This window comes from Jaculus jaculus, chromosome 10 (genome assembly GCF_020740685.1).
Source record: "Jaculus jaculus isolate mJacJac1 chromosome 10, mJacJac1.mat.Y.cur, whole genome shotgun sequence".
Classification (NCBI taxonomy): domain Eukaryota; kingdom Metazoa; phylum Chordata; class Mammalia; order Rodentia; family Dipodidae; genus Jaculus; species Jaculus jaculus.
The window spans coordinates 20,230,727-20,250,172 of record NC_059111.1 but is presented as its reverse complement, the minus strand read 5'-3'; the positions used below and the strand labels follow the sequence as shown (position 1 = coordinate 20,250,172).

The following is a 19,446-nucleotide window of genomic DNA, read 5'->3' as shown; positions in this document are numbered from 1 at the left end:
AAATACCCCCACATGCTATTCTGGTGAAAACCAGAGCCGGTGCCGTCTGTGGCACTTCGCTCCCCAGCCAGGCTGCAGCTGTCAGAGAATGTCCTCCTGGAGCTACTCTGGCACTTGGTCCCATGTGACTCACACAGAAGATCAGATGTCTAAAGTGGCATCTTTTTCATGCTTTCTTGAGAAATACTCAAAATTTAAAATGCTTTAGTTGCTAAAAAAATAATGTACTAAATAGTCACCCTTCTCAATTTAACACAAAACTGTTAAACAAAAATTGAATGTTTAGTAATTTAGAATGAGAAAATATTGCATAAAAAGGTTCAAGACAATACTGTTCACAACAACACAACAGGAGACAACTTAAATGTCAACCTCTCAGATATCAATTACATAAAACGTATGCGTGCGTGTGTGTACTATTCAACCATCAACAGCACCGGTGGAGATCTGTATCTGCTACATGGTCCTCAGCATGCTGTTACCAGAACACAGGTTTATAAACCATATGCCTCCCGGTCTGTCCCCTGTGCAATACCCTTCAGGGATACGATTTAGATTGTTACCAAACTTCCGCTTCTCGTTTCCAAACTCAGATTTCACTGCCTGCTCTGGGAAAATGGAGCCAGACTCTTACTCTAGTTCCCCTCGGCTCAGCTGGGACACATGTTACGCATTACCAGCAGAGGGACTGAAGATGTACTACAGTGTGCTGCCTTAGCAGGCTCTTATAACCAACAGCTCTCCCAACATCCCCTTGGGTGGTGTTGCAGAAGAACGCCTCTGGTGAGATACCTCCCTGTAAACAGGTTCCTCAGACCCGGCAGAGTAAGTTTTTAGTCTCAATAGTAGAGCACCTCATCAACTTCTCTGCCATCCAGTAAACCAGAGCCGCACCCTCTCCAACGATGCCCAGCTCTCAGCCTTGGGAGGTGGGGGAGTCTTTCCGTGCAGGCGCCATTGAGAACTAGGGGCTGCAGCTGCGTGTTTTGTCAATGTTTTTTGTTTCTTCTACGACTTTTCTTCTTACTAGTTTATTTGTTGTTATATCAATCTATTAGAACTAATATTTGGGCTGGGGGAGATGGCTCAGTGGCTAAAGGTGCTTGCTTGCAAAGCCTGATGGCCTGGGTTCGATTCCTCAGTACCCACAGAAAGCTAGATGAACAAAGTGGTGCATGCATCTGAAGTTCATTTGCAGTGGCAGAAGACCCTTGTGTGCACATTTTCTTTCTCTCTCTCCTTCTGCTTGCAATATAAATATTTAAAATAAAATAAAAATATTTACATGTAGCTTTCTCTGCTTAAATTACAGTGGTTTTCCCTAATTTCTCTCTCACTGGTGTAAGGCAAGCTTTTTTTCCTATTTTTCAACATTGACTAATTTTTTTAAATAATAAGCTTTGTGTTTTTTTTTTGTTGTTGTTCTTTTGTTTTTGTTTCTCAAGGTAGGATTTCACTCTAGCCCAGAGTGACCTGGAATTAACTATGTAGTCTCAGGGTGGCCTATAACTTGTGGCAATCCTCCTACCTCTGCCTCAAGTGCTGGGATCAAAGGCATGTGCCACCATACCTAGCAAGCATGTTTTTTTTAAAAAAAAGCTAATCAGAAAAGGCAAGTTAATTTTATTATATAAATACAAGAAAACTGCAGAATGCAGTAAACATTAAAAATTTTTTCTTCATAGGGCAGAAATATTATTTGTGAGATTAAGCTAAATGGATTCTGAGAAACAATCACTTATGTAAGATCCTTTTAAGTTATACTTTTCTTAATACTAGTTTATTTTTACCATTATATAAAATGTGTCTTTAGGTAACTTTAAGTTACAGAAATAATTAGGCTGCTACTCCTCTTCTCTTAATTATGCCCTATCCTGGGCTTATATATTACGAGCATGAGATATCCTGGAGTGACAGTAACTCAAAGACACATCCTCCTTCATCTTACAACTCAGCCCCTTACCATGGTCAAGAATTATCAGCTGGGCTCCAGCCTGTGTATTTCCAACATCATTCTCGGCAATGCATTGGTAGAACCCTTCATCTGACTTCACCAGACCCAAAACTTGAAGATTATGTTCCTTCTAAGGGAGAAAAACATGTATATAAATTTATGATTTAATTGAGAAACCTGGGTTTGTAATCTCAAAGATACACTGGGGAGAAAACAAGTAAAATTTTACAATTCAGTTGCTGGACACTATCTACCTATGTATCTGCTAAGTTAATATAAAAATATTGGCAAGGTACTGACTTAACTGCCTAGAATAACACCTACTGTCATTAATGATGAGGAACTTAACACTTAAGGAAAGTCATACTCTACTGTTGACAAAGTTAACCTTTGCCTAGAAAACAATTCTGGCAAGTAATTTAATGTATTATTACCTAAGACTTACCTGAGTTCTAGGGATCAAACTCAGGTCTTCATGCCTGCAAGGCAGGTACTTTACCAGCTGACTTCCCTCCCCGGCCTCAACAAGTTGCTTTCTAATGGTAAACACTTGGGAATTACTTTTTGTTAACATGAGATTATGCATTTCAGAAACAGAAAATGCATTCCTTCTTAGGATGAATTACTTGTACGACATGTTTGTAATTATACTAAATCCTTAAAAACATAAAACTATTTCAGACATTTTAATGAATATTATAGATATCTATAATGGCATGACATTAATATTTATTACTGCTCAATTTACATAGTTCTATTACTAGGACATTAAATAATATTAGCAGATAACATCTACTATACACTTAATACATATAAGTAAAAAGGAAATTACAGTTGAGAAATCTCACATACTTTAACATTTTTTGCATTAACGTTTTTGTTGGGGCAGCATCACAATATGTAGCCTCACCTCACCACAAACCCACTGTTCTGCTTCAGCCTGCTGAGTGCTATCACAGGCCTGTGTCACTGCGTGTGGGAGTTGAGTGTGACAGGGAAAGTGTATGGCCCCACAGATTCAGGTGTTTTATTAAAATTCAATTTGTAACTTGGGTCTCCAGCTACCTGGCTGGAGGAGGGATCACCGGGATGGATCCTGGAGTCCAGCCCTCCGGTGGCTTTGGGAGCAGATCTGGAGTCCAGCCCAAAGGTGTGTGTCTGAGCTTTGGATGTTTGCACAGGTGCTGCTGGCTGGTGGTGGTTTCTCCCTGCTTGGATCTCTGAAAGGGAGCCGCCTTCTTCTGCCATTGACAGAGCTTCCCCTGGATCTGAAAGCTTGAAATAAATCCTTCCCTCCCATAAATGGTGTCTGGCTGGGTGTTTATCTCAGCAATGTGGGGCTTGACTTGCAACACCATGCCTTGCTTGCATTTACTTTAAATAGATTTTTAACTGATCCATTAAAAAGTAAATTAAAAGGCCATCATTTAAAGATACATGTTCTTGCTAAAACTGTTTGGCACTGGGTCCATTCCTTTTATTTTGAAGGGTCAGGGCATCAGTATATGATTTTTGGTTAAACATTGCGTCGTCTATTATATAATTGATAGATTTCACAAAAGGATCAACTTTTCACACCTTAAGGGACAGATTCTGCTCCTTGAGTACAGCTGGGACCATAGCTGACAATACGCATGCTCACACATTGCTGGGACCTGTGTTTAAGAGTACCAGACTGCCGGTAGACGCTAAGCTTAGTGCAGATGCTGACTTGCCACATGAACTCACATAAGCTACAAACGTATTTCTGGGCTTAAGTTTTTCTTCAGTCAATAAAGAAATTACATTCTATGCATTTTAAATGTTCTATTTTTCTTTTCTAATATATAAACTGACATATAAGATACATCTAAAAACACTTAAACATTTTCAAAAACAGATGTGCTTCTTTGAAAAATACTTACTACAATTTTAAAGTAATCACTCGGGATAACCATATCTCCATTCTTGATCCATTTCACAGTTGGAGTTGGTTTTCCAGTCACTTCACATTCAAATATAATATCCATAGATTCGTGAGCATATATATTAGCAGGTTGTTTCAGAAATTCAGGTTGGACTTTAAAACAGAAGAGAAGGGTATTACTGGAAATAAAAATGGGTAGCTATTCACTTAGTAATCATTTTCAAACCACAGCACTTACTGAGTTTTTACTTATTCCTGGAAGCTCATTTTCAAAAAAGCAGCAAGGATGTATTGAAATATGTGTTAGCAACACAGTATCTTTTAAAATTAATTGCCTGGCATAATTAACTGTTAGAGACAACTTCTAAGTTTTCCTACTTATTTACTAAGTAATATTTAGTAGGATAACTACATTGAAAATATGAATATTTCAGGATGTCTAACAATGTACTATTCCCCTAAAATTTACACAATTTTGGAAGAGCTCTAATGAAAATTCAAAGAATTAAAAAGATGGTCATAATCTCCCTTTTCATTCAGCTTAATAAACATCAACAAAGGTAAAATAAATGTCATTTTAGGAGCTTTACAGAGTTCACTCATGTAACAAACTGCAAATTATAACATCTTTTACATGAAGAGGTCATTAAATGTGAGCAGAAAAGTGACAGTATCTTTGGGGAAAAGGTAAGTTTGTATGGAAAAAAACTGCATATTCCTGTACCTCCCAATTACCTTCCCTCAAAAAGGTAAATTACTGACTTCAAATGGATTCATAAGCTGCTTGATCAGAAGACTGGAAACAAATTATTAGTCCAGGAGCATCCAACCTTCTGGCTTTTCTGGGCCACTCGGGATGAAGAACTGCCTTAGGCCACACATTAGTCCAGCCAGTGGTGCCGAACAGTACCCTTAACAAAGGGCCTCGCGACCCTCTCTGGAAAGTTTAAATGACAAGGAACACCTCTGTCACACAGCAGCAAGCCCCACTGAAGGTTATTTCTCTGAAATAACAATGACGACGATGACAATCCACTGTAATTATAGTCCAGCTAAAATGTGTCCAGCTTGCTGAGACTTTGAATGGGATTGTGTTGAATTTGTGGCAACCTGACACCTTAACAATATTAAGTCTTCTTTTCTGTGAACATGGTTTAATTTCTGTAATGACTGTTATCTTTGATTTCTTTCATCTGTGTTTTACAGAGTTTAGTATATACATTCATACTTTGTTAGGTATATCCCTAAACAATTTTTTATAAAACTGGTGCTTTTGTAAGTAGTACTTAGTTTTGGTTTTCTTTTTTAGGTGTTGAGGACTGACGTCAGGGTCTCATGCATACTAATGTGCTCATTCTACCCTTAATTCACACCTCTTACTCTCATTTCCAAATGTTCGCTGCAAGTATGTAGATATGTAATTATCTCTTGGAAACGTTTGTTTGGTCCTGTTACCATTCCAAGCTTACTCATTATTTCATTAGAGGTTTTCAAAAATTTTAGGGATTGTCTATATAGATAAATTCTTTTGTCTGTGAACACTGACAATTTTATTACATTTTTAATTTGGTTTTTCTATTTAAGAAAAAAATCCTATCCACTGCATTGACTAGAGGTAGAAGGTCCTAGGAAGAAGTGCTAACTTGCTATGTAGTTCAGGCACACGAAGAATAAGAGAACTGAGAGCTGGTAGAACACCAAGCAAGCAGAACTTCCCACAAAGGGGGAAAGAATGCGTGATAATCTTACAATGCAATGTATATCCACCATGAATTTCAGAAAGCCTGGTCTTTACAACGAGGTAAAATAAGGGAAATCTACCTGTCAAATGCTGGCCAGCCATTTCTACTTATTCTTTGGTGTATGACCTTTATACATACTTTGCCATTTTTCAATAAGCACCTTGTACATTTTTCTTATCTCTATGTAAGAACTTTCCATAAATCTACAGTTACCAGTGTGGGGCTGTTGCATCCCAAACCCACACTGTTCTTTGCTGTAGCTGGTGAGTATTTGCCAGCTGGGGCTTTGCTGACAGAGGTACAAGGCATGGCAGAGGAGAGCTCAGCCCGCAGGTTAGTGTGTGCTGGTCTCCTTCTGCCTATGTCACGACTACCAGAAAATCTGCAGATATAATGATAAAGAATCACTGTGCAAAAACGCTGCCCCAGTTTATTCAACAGGTGGTTTTGGAAATACTAGCTCTGAGCTACAGCACCCTACTAGACACACAACACCTTAACGGGCTACTTTCTGTTCATCATCCGTCAGGCCCAAAGCAGCCCAGGCAGCCTTCTGCACACCACCAAAGACGTTCCATCAGGCAGTTTAATGTGTACTAGCCTCGTCCCAAGCTAAGTCTTCCAGCAAGATGTGAACAGCAGTCTTGGGTAGGGAGGAGTTCTTCCATGTTTGTTTCTTCTGGGATATTCTCTCCTGGCCCAGTAGACAGCCGTAGCTAATATTTATAGCATTTCTGTATTCCTTACAATTGTATTTCAGCCTCTTTAACAGTTAAACACATTTATCAGTTAATACTTCCTTATATATATGTACATCTGCCTATTGTGATTTCTGGCTCCTAATTGAACCCTCACCAAACCTCTTTGCCTATATGTTACCAGGAATTCTTCTCAGTTTTCTTTTGTCTTTAACTTGCACTAATTGGTATACAAAAATAACTAAAACTTTATGTGGCAAAATGTGTAACTCCTTGCCATTTTGGCATCTTTGTTTACTTAAACTCTAAAGGGTTTCCTTACTTCCACATTAGAACAACAGTCCCTTATTTTTCCTTCTAGCATTTCTGTGAAGCAATCTAGACCTACTGAGACAGCTTGATGTTGTGCTGAATGGCAGAGCTCAGTATTCCCAGTAAGAGCAACTGGTTTCAAAATGTTAATAATATCCGGTATACTCGAGTGTGCTTCTAAATATTAGTTGGTTTCACTGATGTGTCTGTTCTTGAACCAGAACAACAAAATTATTTTAACATTTTATTATTTGGTAGACTTACTCTTCCTTATTCCTGTATTTCTTCAAATTTTTCATAACACTCTTGTTTAGGTCTCCCTCTAGATAAATTTACACTGAAGTTTCACTGTCCTTTCCCAAACAGATAGATAAGAACCTGGAGTGTTCATTTTAATGAAAATATATTTTAGACATCGGAAAAAACAAGCATTTGCAGTACTGAATGTTCCTACTTAATAACTAAAGCTCACTTGTGTTAAGTAAAATTTACAGGAGGCAACCAATTTGGACTGAACTCCTACACCAGGATCCTAAGAACCAAACTAAGAGGGAATCACTCATGCAAAAGTTTCATATCATCAAAATGAAATAGTTTGTCTACTTGACCTAATGAGAAACGGAGACAGGTAATAGTTAAATCTTTAAACAGGACAATTTTAGCTTACATGATAAGCATGTCCTATTTTAATCCTTAGAGGGAAGTAGCACACACATACATACACACACACACACACACACACACACACACACACACACACACACACGGTGCATATCTGTGTGTGGGGGTGGGTGGATGTGGTTGCACATATACATGTATAGGCCAGTGGACAACCATGGGTATCATTCCTTGCAGGCACTGTCTACCTGTTTTTGATGGGTCTCTCATTGGCCTGGTACTCACCAATCACACTAAACTGACTAATCAGTATGTTCCAGAGATCTGTCTCTGCTTACCCAGGGCTGGGATTAAAAGTGGGTGCTACCACACCAGTATTTTTCACATGGGTGCTCAGGGTAGAACTCAAGTTTCATGCTTGTAAGGCAAGCACTTTACTGTTATCTTCCCAGCTCCTGGGAACTGTGTTAGAACCATGTCATCAGCCCCAGTCAATAAAATTATAAATGTACAAGAACAGTATGAAGCTAGACAAATCTAGCTTCCAATCCCATTTTTCCTGCTCTTCTCCTCTCCTATGAGTAACAACCATAAAAGTTGTAAGAGCTTAGCTATTCGTAAACTTATATGCCAATGTCCTCACACATATACAACTTATTCCTATCTCTTTACATTAAAAATATCACACACTATTTTTTTCTATCTTCCAAGCTTATACTGTTAGCCAATACTGTTCCATTGCCAAGGAACTGACATACTCCTGGAGGCCGAAGGACTGAGGGTCGCTTCCCTAAGGCAGAGTAAGTAATTCTGGAATGTACAACATACTCTTTCAAAATCAAATGAATGTAATTTTAGTATGCACTTTCAGTAAACAGACTTTCAAAGACTATTACAAACAGTGTTCAATCCATCATTTACTTTCCATTTTCATGAATTATAAAATAAAGGCTTTAAAATGTCCTCTGGATTTTAACTACTCTGTACATAGTATTCACACCAATTAAATACTCTGTAGCAGCAGATGTTTGGGGTTGGGAAGTTAAATTGATAACCAGAGAACAAATGAGTCAATTATCATAAGAAAATAAGTGTTGTAATAGAGGATTATACATTTCCTCTCCAAAGAGATAATTAAGCTTCAAATTCTCCATGGCAGCTCCCTATCCCTTCTAATGCTGTCATCATTACAAGAGTAATTTTAATTGCTAAATTACAAGTAGAATTTGATATCAAACATATTATACTTGAAAAATTCTTTTACTAGAAACATCACTTGTAAGGCTGAAAATTGCCACTGAATTCAAATATAAAATAATATACTACCAACACCACCAATTTTTCAAGGTTATTTTATATTATGCTGTGATTTGGAAGATAATGGTTTTTGTTTACATTAGCTATGAAATGGGATTTCCACTGTTTGATTTTAAATTCTTAAGCACTGAAATTCTTGAGTTTCTTAAGAAACAATGCAATTGTGTTCATTTATATGAAATTGTCTACTTGAAGTCAATAAACTTCTGTTTCTATAATTCACAAATTGTTATCTACAACCTTAAAAAAAAACCTTACTACAATAAAATCCAAACATTTAACAGCCTGAAATTCTTTCAGGGATTTAACAGTTTAATTATGAATCTGCTCCAGTAACAAAGCAGCCATGTATTAGGACCTCTAGCATTTCTAAGAGAAAGCTTCTCATGGCACTGAAGATGGCTAGGTTATCCTTCATGTCCCGGAGAAACAAATGAAATAACTCCGAAAGAACATCACCATGAAATTGTCAGTGGATATTGTACCTCGTCCATGCCCATACCTTCAATTCCATTCTTGCTCCTTTTCCCAAACCTACCACCCTCCAGATCACTTAATTAAAGGGTGACCACTTTCAGCTCTAGCTCCTACCTAACCTGCAAGGAGGGAAAGGGGTAAATAATCATGTCTATGCAATGAAACTTCCACCAAAAACCTACAAGGACAGAGGAATCAAACCTGGCTCATCAGGGTTTGCAAGCAAGCACCTTTAATCACTGAGCCATCTCTCCAGCCTCTTTTTGGCAGTTTCTGAATGCCAACTGTTTAGCATAAAAGTACGTATAGTAAGTGAAAGTGAGCATTTTAGCTCTTAGCAGTTCAATAAATCATTGGATTTGTTGTTCAATACAAGCTTCAGCAGTTCAATAAAAAGAGAATTTGTTTTTTTCAGGGGTTGGAGAGACAGCTCAGCAGGTGAGGTACTTGCTTGCAAAGCCTAATGACCCGGGTTCAATTCCTCAGTACCCATGTAAGACAGGTGTGCAAAGGTGTGTATGTATCTGGAGTTCATTTGCAATGGCTAGAGGCCCTGGTGTGCCCATACATAAACACACACCCATACCCAAACACACTGTCTCTCTCTCATCTCTCTACTTGCAAATAAATAAAATGTGGGTTTTTTTCTTGTTTGTTTTGTTTTTCAAGGTAGGGTCTCACTCTAGCTCAGGCTGACCTGGAATTCACTATGTAGTCTCAGGGTGGCCTCAAACTCATAGTAATCCTCCTACCTCTGCCTCCCAAGTGCTGTGATAAAGGCGTGTGCTACCACGCCCAGATTAAACAAATGTGTTTTTCAGGCTGGAGAGATGGCTTAGCAGTTAAGATGCTTGCCTGCGAGGCCTAAGGACCCATGTTTGACTCTCCAGACCCCATATAAGCCAGACGCAAAGGTGAGGCAAGCACAAGGAAGGTCTCACATGCCCACTAGGTGGCACAAGTGTCTGGAGTTCGATTGCAGTGGCTGAGGCCCTGGTGCACAAATTCTCCCTCTCTCTCTCTAAGCTTAAAAGAAAAAAAGAAGTAAAAAATATTTTAAAAATATAATGTGTTTTTCAAATTGCTGGCCCACTGGCATACCAGGGAAAGTCCAGGGGGCCTGGCTAATTCTGGTGCAGGTACTGAAGAAAGGGAGACCCTATCGAATTGTAAAACAAGTATTAAACTCATTTAAAGTTGGTCTACCTTTGTTATCAGCACTTGCTAGCAATTTTAAACAATGTCAGTGATAAAATACCCCTCCCCTCAAATCAAACAATTCCTTTCCTTGTCAGCTGACCTATTAATGTTTCTCAATAAAATCAGTTTTTACAAGCACGGAACAGAAGAGAAAGGATGACACTGGACAGAAAAGTCTATCACACACTATGCATAGGCCTTGCCTTTGAATTTCACAGACAGATGTACAGACCTATATACCAAACTACAGCCTAAAATGTGTATCTATAGCAGTTTGAAAGCCACTGGGAGAGAACAAAGACCTTACTGAAGTTGTACAACACTATATACAAAGAGAACCGGGCTAGGAGTCCTAAAGTCTAGGGTTTTAATTTGTACTTTTAAGCATGTTTTGTGATCTTGAGGAAAATCACTTTTCCTTAAAAAGATAAAAGACATAATATATGTAAAAATGCTTTATTGTTAATATAAAAGATAGTTGGATAATTTTCCAGGCATATTCACATAATGTAAATGTGAGAAAGTATAGATTATACCCTGCAAAAAAAAGACAAAAATTACCTGGTGTCATTTCTAGTATAATTAAGTTTCTTGGCAAGTCAAAAAGGATGCATAATTCCATTACTCTAACTATTCTTATTTTTTACAATGCAGCAGCAACTACTATTTCAGCAATAGAAAAGAAAAAGGCTCAAAAGGAAAATATAATTTGGGAGCTTTCAGAAGCTTTGCCAATTGGTGGATCCTGTAGCAGCTACAAGTCAGGTATTAAAACATCCATTTTATTGAATTTCTTTATTAACTTCAAAAATATAAAGCTTATCATATGAAGTAGAAGTCCCTTATTGGAATGAAATCAGTGAATAAATCATTAGAGTCCAACTAAAAAGAGCTGAGGACAAAGGCTTTGGTCAATATGGTAACCTGGCTTTTATTTTATTTTCTCACTTGAATACACTGGTGTGGTATACAAAATAGTCTAGCTCTCTCTGACCTGAACCCCAGGCACTGAGTGCCATTGTTTCACAATTAACTTATTCCCTAAGTAAGGAAAGTAGGATTTCTCTATGGACTTGGGGGAAATGATGTCTTGGCAATGTGCTGATTAGATTTTGTGATTTTACTTAAGTCCTTGTAATGAGAACAATACTAGTATGGTTGTAACTTTTGAACGCAACCTGACTGGGCAATGGGTTAGTCAGGATCTGGTTCAACGGTGTTTCTGCGTGACAGAGTTTTCAGAGAGCAGCATTTGGACTGGTAGACTGAGAACAGCAGGTGACTCTCCCAGTGTGCATGGTGTCAGCCACTTCATCGAGGAACAAAAACATGAAGGAATGGTGAACCTGTTCTCCTCCTTCCTGGGATCTCCTCCTGCACTTAGCACTCCTAGTTTTCAGTCACTTAGCTTCATTCTGGAATCTACAGCATCAACTCAAGAGCTGTCAAATCTTCAAACTACACTGCAGCCTTCTTAGGTCTGTCTCCAAGCATGGCAGACCTGGGGACTTCACACCCAGCCTCGAGTCTTATGAGCCCAATACTTCATAGTAAGTCTCCCCCTCTTCTTCACCAACCCCCCACTTTGTATCTCCTACTGATTCTTTTCCTTCCTTCCTTCCTTCCTTTTTTTTTTTTTTTTTTGAGGTAAGGTCTCACTCTAGCCCAGGCTGGCCTGGAACTCACTCTGTAGCTCCAGGCTGGCCTCAACTCTATTGATTCTAATATACTATGAGAATTTAGATTATTAACTAGAGGAACAGATATGAAAGAATTTATATAGGCAAAACATTTATACCTCTATTTTCAAATTAGATACTTCATCCTACATTTGATATTATTTCAAGAGAATTTCAAATGTTTACGTTAAGAAAACTTCAAATCCCCAAATAAAAGTACAAGTAATAAAGAGCTAAAATCCAGCTTTTCCAAAAACATGGAAAATAAGACCTGAAATTATGTCAATATGTTAACTTTATATTTTCCCATTTCTTTTGAGTATCAATGAAAAGGAAACTTCCTAACACAACAGTTTAAGAATTCTCTCTAGACGCCCACAGATTTAGTGTCTGGACTTGTTACATAGATGGTACCTTCCAGGTCTCCTCTCATGGCAGAAGGCTCAGGCAGGATAACAAACACTGAAGTGATACCATACGGAAAAGTTCTGGAGTTCTTTGCACAGCAATGTGAATATATTCAACATTAATGAATTTCTCACTGAGAAGTGGCTGACAGTAAATTTAATGTTGCATGCTTGGTTATCACATGTCACGAACTGACATTCACAACAAAAGAATTCTCTTCAATATGACTAGGTCCATGTATTATCTAAACAGAAGGACAGCAAATACCTCACAAAGGAAAAGACTGGGCTATTAGATGATCATAATCACCTGGAAAATGCAAGTCAGAATCACACAGAAGCTCCTACGCAAACACGATGGCTACAGTAACTGCTGGGCAGAATGGACAGTGACCAGAACCTGCACTCTGGGGCGGGAATGGGCACTGGTCCAATCACTTGGGAAAATAGTCTAGCGTATATTACTCGTCAGTAAAAAAGAAACAGGCTGTTAGTATACAGAGCAGCATAGTTGAAAGAAACCTTATGCAAGCAAAAGCAGGCAACGCTGGCTTTAGATTAGGCAAAACTAGCCTAGGCTGAGGTGACAGCCTGCTTCAAAAAATAAAAACACAAGAAGAGGACATATTAATAGAAAGGGGTGGCAGTGGTAACCAGGGATGGAAGATGCCTGTCAGATTTTTTTTTTCCTAGCAAAAAAAACTATCCCAATTCCCCCCAACTCCCGCTGTGAAGCTCCTGAGTTTAATCTTTGGTAAGACAGGAGACATTTTTAAATTCACAAAGCAGTTCCAGTACATCTGCTGTTACTATCATCTCTTTAATAAACAAAAAGGAATAAGCTAAACTAAGAGAGAATGTGAGAAACTCACTATCATGACTAAAACCGTGCTCTCTTGATCCAGTGAATTTGATAATACCCTCTGAAAAATATAAACACTGGCTGACAATAGGATGTGCTACTGTTAACAAACATCATCTGGAAATCATCCTCTCAATAAACAGATAAACAACAGATTCAAGAAAAGACAGCCAAAGTTGAAGAGTAAGAGACCCAGAGTGGACAAGTAAGGAGAGCTTGAAATTCTGAGGTCAAAACAGATCACCCAACAAGATGACTCGTGCCAAGGGTGACAGTGAAAACTCTGTCACTTACTCTGGGCGGGAAGAGGCAGGGCTCAGCTCTCAGAGTGCAATTCTTAAGGTTTCGAAAACAAACCAACACTTTGTCCATGGGGCTGTCTTACACAAGCAGGCCAGCATGCTTGCACCTACATGCCAGCCCAAGACCTCTCCTGGGCACAAGCAATGGGATGTGGCTGGCTTGGCTCACAGATCACAAAAACATGCAGCTAAGGTTTATCTTATGATTGTTGGCATAGAACAAAATTAAAACACAAAGTCACGAATAATGTCAATTTAAATGATGCACAGAGGAAATAGAATTCAGGTAAGCAAGCAAAAAGGAAATCAAAGATCAAGTAAAGAAGGCTCCAACAGGAAGGAAAGATGATGCCTTGACCTTGACCTTCAAGGCCACCACCACCAGGTACAGCATTTAAGCACCTTCTGCAGACCGTCACCACCACAAGAAAATCATTCTTACCCCATGTAACAAATAAGAAAACTAAGCGTCATACACACTGATCAACCTGCCAAGATTGTATCATTCCATATGCTTTTATGAGGTTCAACAGGGAGCTTAGTGAATGTTTTTAAACAAAGATGGTATCCATTTGCCCCAGTGTTTCCTCCTCCTTGGAATTATCTTAGTAACAAATCACAATAGTGCTGAGTTTCCCTTACATTATGTTTTGCCTAATGTACAAACAGCACACAGGTAGGATTTTTAAGCATATGAAGAATCTTGTCTGCATATTTGCACGTTCAGAAATCATGCACCTAGTATTCCACATAAATATAGGTTCTCACCTCAACTCGTATTTCCAATGGATATTTCTGGCCTTTCATAGAATGCCTCAAAATTCTCTTCAAAAGGTGGTTAGTCACCATGGGAATGAGGCTACTGTGGTTCTGAATAAATTTACATAACTATTAGAAAATTTTTTCAAGCCTGCAAAATGTGGAATTTGTCTGAAAGCTAACATGACCACGGGTGCAATAAAAATACTGCAAGCCAATCCAAAATGACTCAGATCCCAGAACAGGATTGTGAAACAAATGCAAAGAATTTTCTAACTTACAATGGTATCTTCAAAATGTGAAGTTTATAATGTGAAATTTCAAAACACTCTGGAAGCAGACACTCTACTGTAGGAATGTATTATGACCCATTATGCAACATCTTAGCCAGATGTGAGAAAAGTATGCTCTGAAGTGAGATATGTAATTTTGGGCACTTCCCTACGTTGCTTAGAATTACAGATAGACAGAAGCCAGCCCTGCCCACAGACAACTCAGTGTCAGGGTAGGAAGGCATAAACTGAAAAGAGAAAAAGGTGAATTTGATAGGTAAAGCAAGAAAAACATGCTCAGGGTTGAAGAGCCCCAGCCAAAGGAAGTAAGGAGAGGGTCAACAGGAGAGGTTTTCGTAAACAGGAGTCAAGAGCTCCAGAGCAAAGCCAGGCAAGGGGGGCAGGAGGAGGAGCACGGAAACAGTAAAGCAAAAAAAACCTGCATGATGCTTGCACGCTCCTGGCTGCTGTCCTGGAGATGAAGCTACCTTGAGCAGCAACAGGGCAACCTGGGTTTATCACTGGCCCTGTGCTTGCAGCTTAGAGGAGAATGACCCCTTCAAGGTAAGTCAGCATCTACGGATCTGCTAAGCAGAGGAAGAAAGCTTCAAGAGGAAGGTAAATGAAGCTATTTGCTAATTGGCTTGGGGCAGGTAGAAAGTCAGAGGCTATGACCCAGCTTACATCTTATGACACCTTTTATGAGTTGCTCTGGGATCTATTACCAATTACTAAATGACTTTACTTTGCCATCAAGTATGCTTAAACATGATTTTTGTTGAATGCATAGTATTTTGATAGGTAGGAAGATCATAATTTTATTAATTATCTACTGTTGGCCATTTAGGTGATGTATAACCTTTTCCCGCTAAATATGTATTGTTAAAATGTTTCCATGTAGCACATATACCTGGTTATTTCACAAAAATAAGTAATCAGAAATGGAATTGTTGGTCAAGGGATGCACAAGCTTTTTTAAGGCTTTTGATAATACTACCCAAGAGCCCTCCAAAAATCAACTGGATCTCCAGCAATGTGTGAGAATCCTCATGTTACTGACATTTTGCCAAGAAAGGAATATTTTTAAGCTCTACTAGGCATTTCTTATACTATTAACAAGGCCAACCTTGGTCATTTGACCATTTTTGTAGATAAACTTTCCTCTTTTTTCCAGCTGGAAAAAAAAAAAAAACCAATGTGATACTTATATAACATATACAAAAATTATGTTGTGCTTATATAACATATGCATATATAAATATATACTGGATGAAGAACTAGAAGAGCTCAGAAGCTCCAAACATAAAGAATGATGAGATAGACACACGGACTTTTCTGGTTTGATCAGTGAACTAACACACTGGGTCCCATAGTTACATATAATGTTAGTTCACTTCATATTAATGAAAAATAATAAGTAAAGTAAAAAGAAGCAGTGAGGCCTGGACAGGCTATCAAATCATTTACAATGCAATCCTCTCCCCACAGCTCACACGGGCATCCTAACTGATAACCACCTACTCTGTGCTGGCCATTAAAGTAGTCCTAAACTCTTCAAGTGTGGCCAGGCCAAACCTGGATGTGGTCTGAAAGGGAAATAACACACCGAACTTCTAAGACTTAGTATAAAAATTTATACGTATGTGTACACACACACATACACATATACACATTCCTCTTAAAATGCTGATTGTAGGCTGAAATCATATTTTTGATATATTGGGTAAAATAAACTTTACTACTAAGATTTTGTTTTAAAGACTTCATGTTTCTCTCCAGCACAGATAAACATGCAAGCAATGAAACCTCAGAAATTCAGAAAATCACTAGAACTTCTGAGGAAAGGACGTTAAGCTCGATTTCGGACACATGAGGTTTGAAGTGTGCATCCAATAGGAAAAGCCTGAAGCTCAGAGAATGGTCAGCTCTGTGAACCTGGTAGTTACTTTCATGTGAGTTCTATCTGAAACCACAAATGTTTAATGTGAATAGTAACTAGCTGAAGATAGAATTTTATAGAACATTAATTATTTCAACAAGCAGGTAGCAGGAAAAAATGCCCATGAAGGAAAATCAGATGGAATGAATGAGACGTAGGCGAAACCACATCATGCATATGAGGCAGTGAAAGCACAGGAGCACCTCATGGAGCTGGGGCGAAAGAAGGGATTCAGTCCACAGACCTGAGTCCTGCCAGGATATGAGGTACTGAAGCAGAAAAGATGGCTCATTTGTTACAAAGCTCATCTTTGGTGGTTTTTAATTTTTGTAGTACTGGAGACAGGCCAGCGTCTTCATAAACAATTGCTCTCACAGCTGCAGCCTCTCACTCCAGTATTTTTAAAAAATTCTTCATGTTAGCTTCTGGAAGGCCTCAAAGATAAGAATATGAACTGATTAAAATGAAGACTGTTTGTGAACATATGTGCAGATGAAAATGGTAATTATGACCTCAATTATTCAAAGGATAAGGCCTCGTCATTCTCTAGAACAATTCTCCTTCAGAATGTTTTAAAATCCCCAGTTTTAGGGCTGGGGATGTGGATTGATGGGTGAAGTGCTTTCTATACAACCAGGAGAACCTAAGTTACAATACCCAGCACCCACATAAGAGCCGGGTGTGGTGGTGCATGCAGTACTGGGGAGGCAAAACAGGAGTATCCTTTGGACTTGCTGGCTACCTATGAGCTCTGGGCTCAGTGAGAGACCTTGTCTCAAAAATATAAGGTAGAGGACTGGAGAGATGGCTTAGCAGTTAAGGCACTTGCCTGCAAAGCCTAACAACCCTAGTTCAAATCCCCATGATCCACGTCAAGTCAGATGAACAAAGTGACACAGGCATCTAGAGTTCATTTTCAGTGGCTGCAAGTCCAAGTGTACTCATTCTATCTCCTACCTGCTCTCTCTCTGATTGCAAATAAATAAAATAAAAATATTTAAATATATATTTAGATAGATAGATAGATAGATAGATAGATAGATAGATAAAATAAAATGATCGAGGTAGACCCCTCACACGAATCTCTGGTCTACACACACACACGTTTGTTTGTTTTACAGTGTAAGTCTATGAAAAATAAGGTGCAACAAAAATTTTAAAAGTAACCACCACACACAAAAAAGCCATTCTGGGTGCCACATTTGACAATTCCAATAAAAAATTTCATTCATTCATTCATTTGTTCCATCCAACATTTACTTGTCAAAAATCTATGATAAAAATCATCGTAAGGATCTCAATCTAGCAGTCATGGGAACAGACAAATACACAAATTGGGAAAAAATACTACTAGTAAGAAGACAATTACTTTAGGCAAACAACTTTACCTGAAGATAAATGAATGGCTAAGAAATCTTTACAGGGGAGGGGTGAACTAATCTTGAAGATGTATCACAGAAATGTAGTGATTTTGAAAGGAGAAAGGGCCATGGCCACCCACAGAAACAGCAAAGTGCGTATGCATGCCAGTCAAGGCCACTCCATGCCCACCTCAGGTTTTCGTTGGAAAGTGCTGGTGATTAACAGAAGAACCTACTGATCAACAACAACTCAAGTTGGTTAATTTGGCCACCCCCACCTACTGGGTAACAACTGAGAACAGCCTCCAGGTGTACTGGGTGGCAGCAGCTCCAATCATTCCTACTCCAAAAAACAACTTTTCCAGCACGTCTAGAATGTACTTTGTCATGTTGGAAAAAATTTGCTTTTTATTTTCTGCAGCCAAGAGAAGAGTTTCAATTAATGGCAGCAGAATAATGGCTGACCGTCACGATGGAGACTGGGAGAAACAAGGAGATGGTTGTCTTAATGTGTCTACATATAAGTAGAGACGAATAAGGGGAGAATGGTATTAAGCTATGGCTTCAAGAAAGTAGGTGGATCCTCAGGCTGTGAATGAGTTTACAAGTATTAACACTGTCCAGAGTGGTCAACTTAAAATCTGTCCACTTCATAAAAACAGAAATGGAAATTTTTCTTTGGGGGAAGATCATGTATCATACATTGCAATGGCCTTAAGAGAAAAGGAAAAATTCCAGTTGAAAATAAAGCAACACATGACCCATATTAACTGCTATCAACAATCTGGGCTGACAGGAAATAGACTACCAGCTAATCACGTCACGGCACGAGTGGAAATCCCAGGAGTAAATGATAAGACAATGAATGTGAAATATTTAACAGATGAAAAATGAACTTACAACCTTTCCTGCATTAACACTCACTATGGCATTTCCTGCAGCTATGACTTCCTACAAAATAACAAGTCAGAAAAAGTGTGACTATGTTTACACACACACACACACACACACACACACACACACACACACACACACAGTCCCTCTAATTATTTCTCACAAACTACCTTCCCCAGCAGAAAAAAAAAATTCTTTATTATGGGACAACACTCAAAATAAAATTTAATTTTCCAAATATGTCTTTGCATAGAATGACTTATCTACAAACACAATGGGGGGGGCGCCTCAGATGCCACCCATGATCAGCACAACCTGAATGTGAACTATACCCCAGATGCAGAAACAGAACACGCTCATACCAGGTAAGGGCCTGTCTTTGCAGTGTTCACTCTTTACTCTGTCCTGTTCCAGGAGTAATCACCATTCTAGCATCCCAAACTGTCCATTCGTCTGGCCTATTTCCAAACTTTATAAAAGTGGAATTACGCAGTATATACTCTTCTGTGTTTGGCTTCTTGTAGGGTGTTTGTGAGACAGGTTGATGCTATGGAACATAGGCGTGCCTGCCGACGTTCAGTGCAGATCAGCTGCCGTGTTGGGTTCAGATGAACATTTCAATTATTTCTAGCTTTTATTTACTGTAAATAAGTGTGCTAAGAATATCAATGTACATGACTTTTGTTGGTACATGTAGTTACAAGTTTCTGATAAGTACACTTCCAAGAACACCACTGAATCATCAGG

General features: G+C 38.7%; 1 protein-coding gene across 8 annotated transcripts in view; it reads right to left on the bottom strand.

The window, feature by feature from the left end:
• Window positions 1-19,446, bottom strand: part of Neo1 (neogenin 1) — a 185,834-nt gene that overhangs the window by 88,109 nt on the left and 78,279 nt on the right. For all 8 annotated transcript variants that reach the window (XM_004666708.2, XM_045160440.1, XM_045160436.1 and 5 more), the window contains exons 6-7: window positions 3,859-4,013; window positions 1,964-2,084 (exon numbers count right to left, since the gene is read on the bottom strand). In XM_004666708.2, the coding sequence (XP_004666765.2) occupies window positions 1,964-2,084; window positions 3,859-4,013 (276 nt within the window). The remainder of the gene's footprint in view (window positions 1-1,963; window positions 2,085-3,858; window positions 4,014-19,446) is intronic.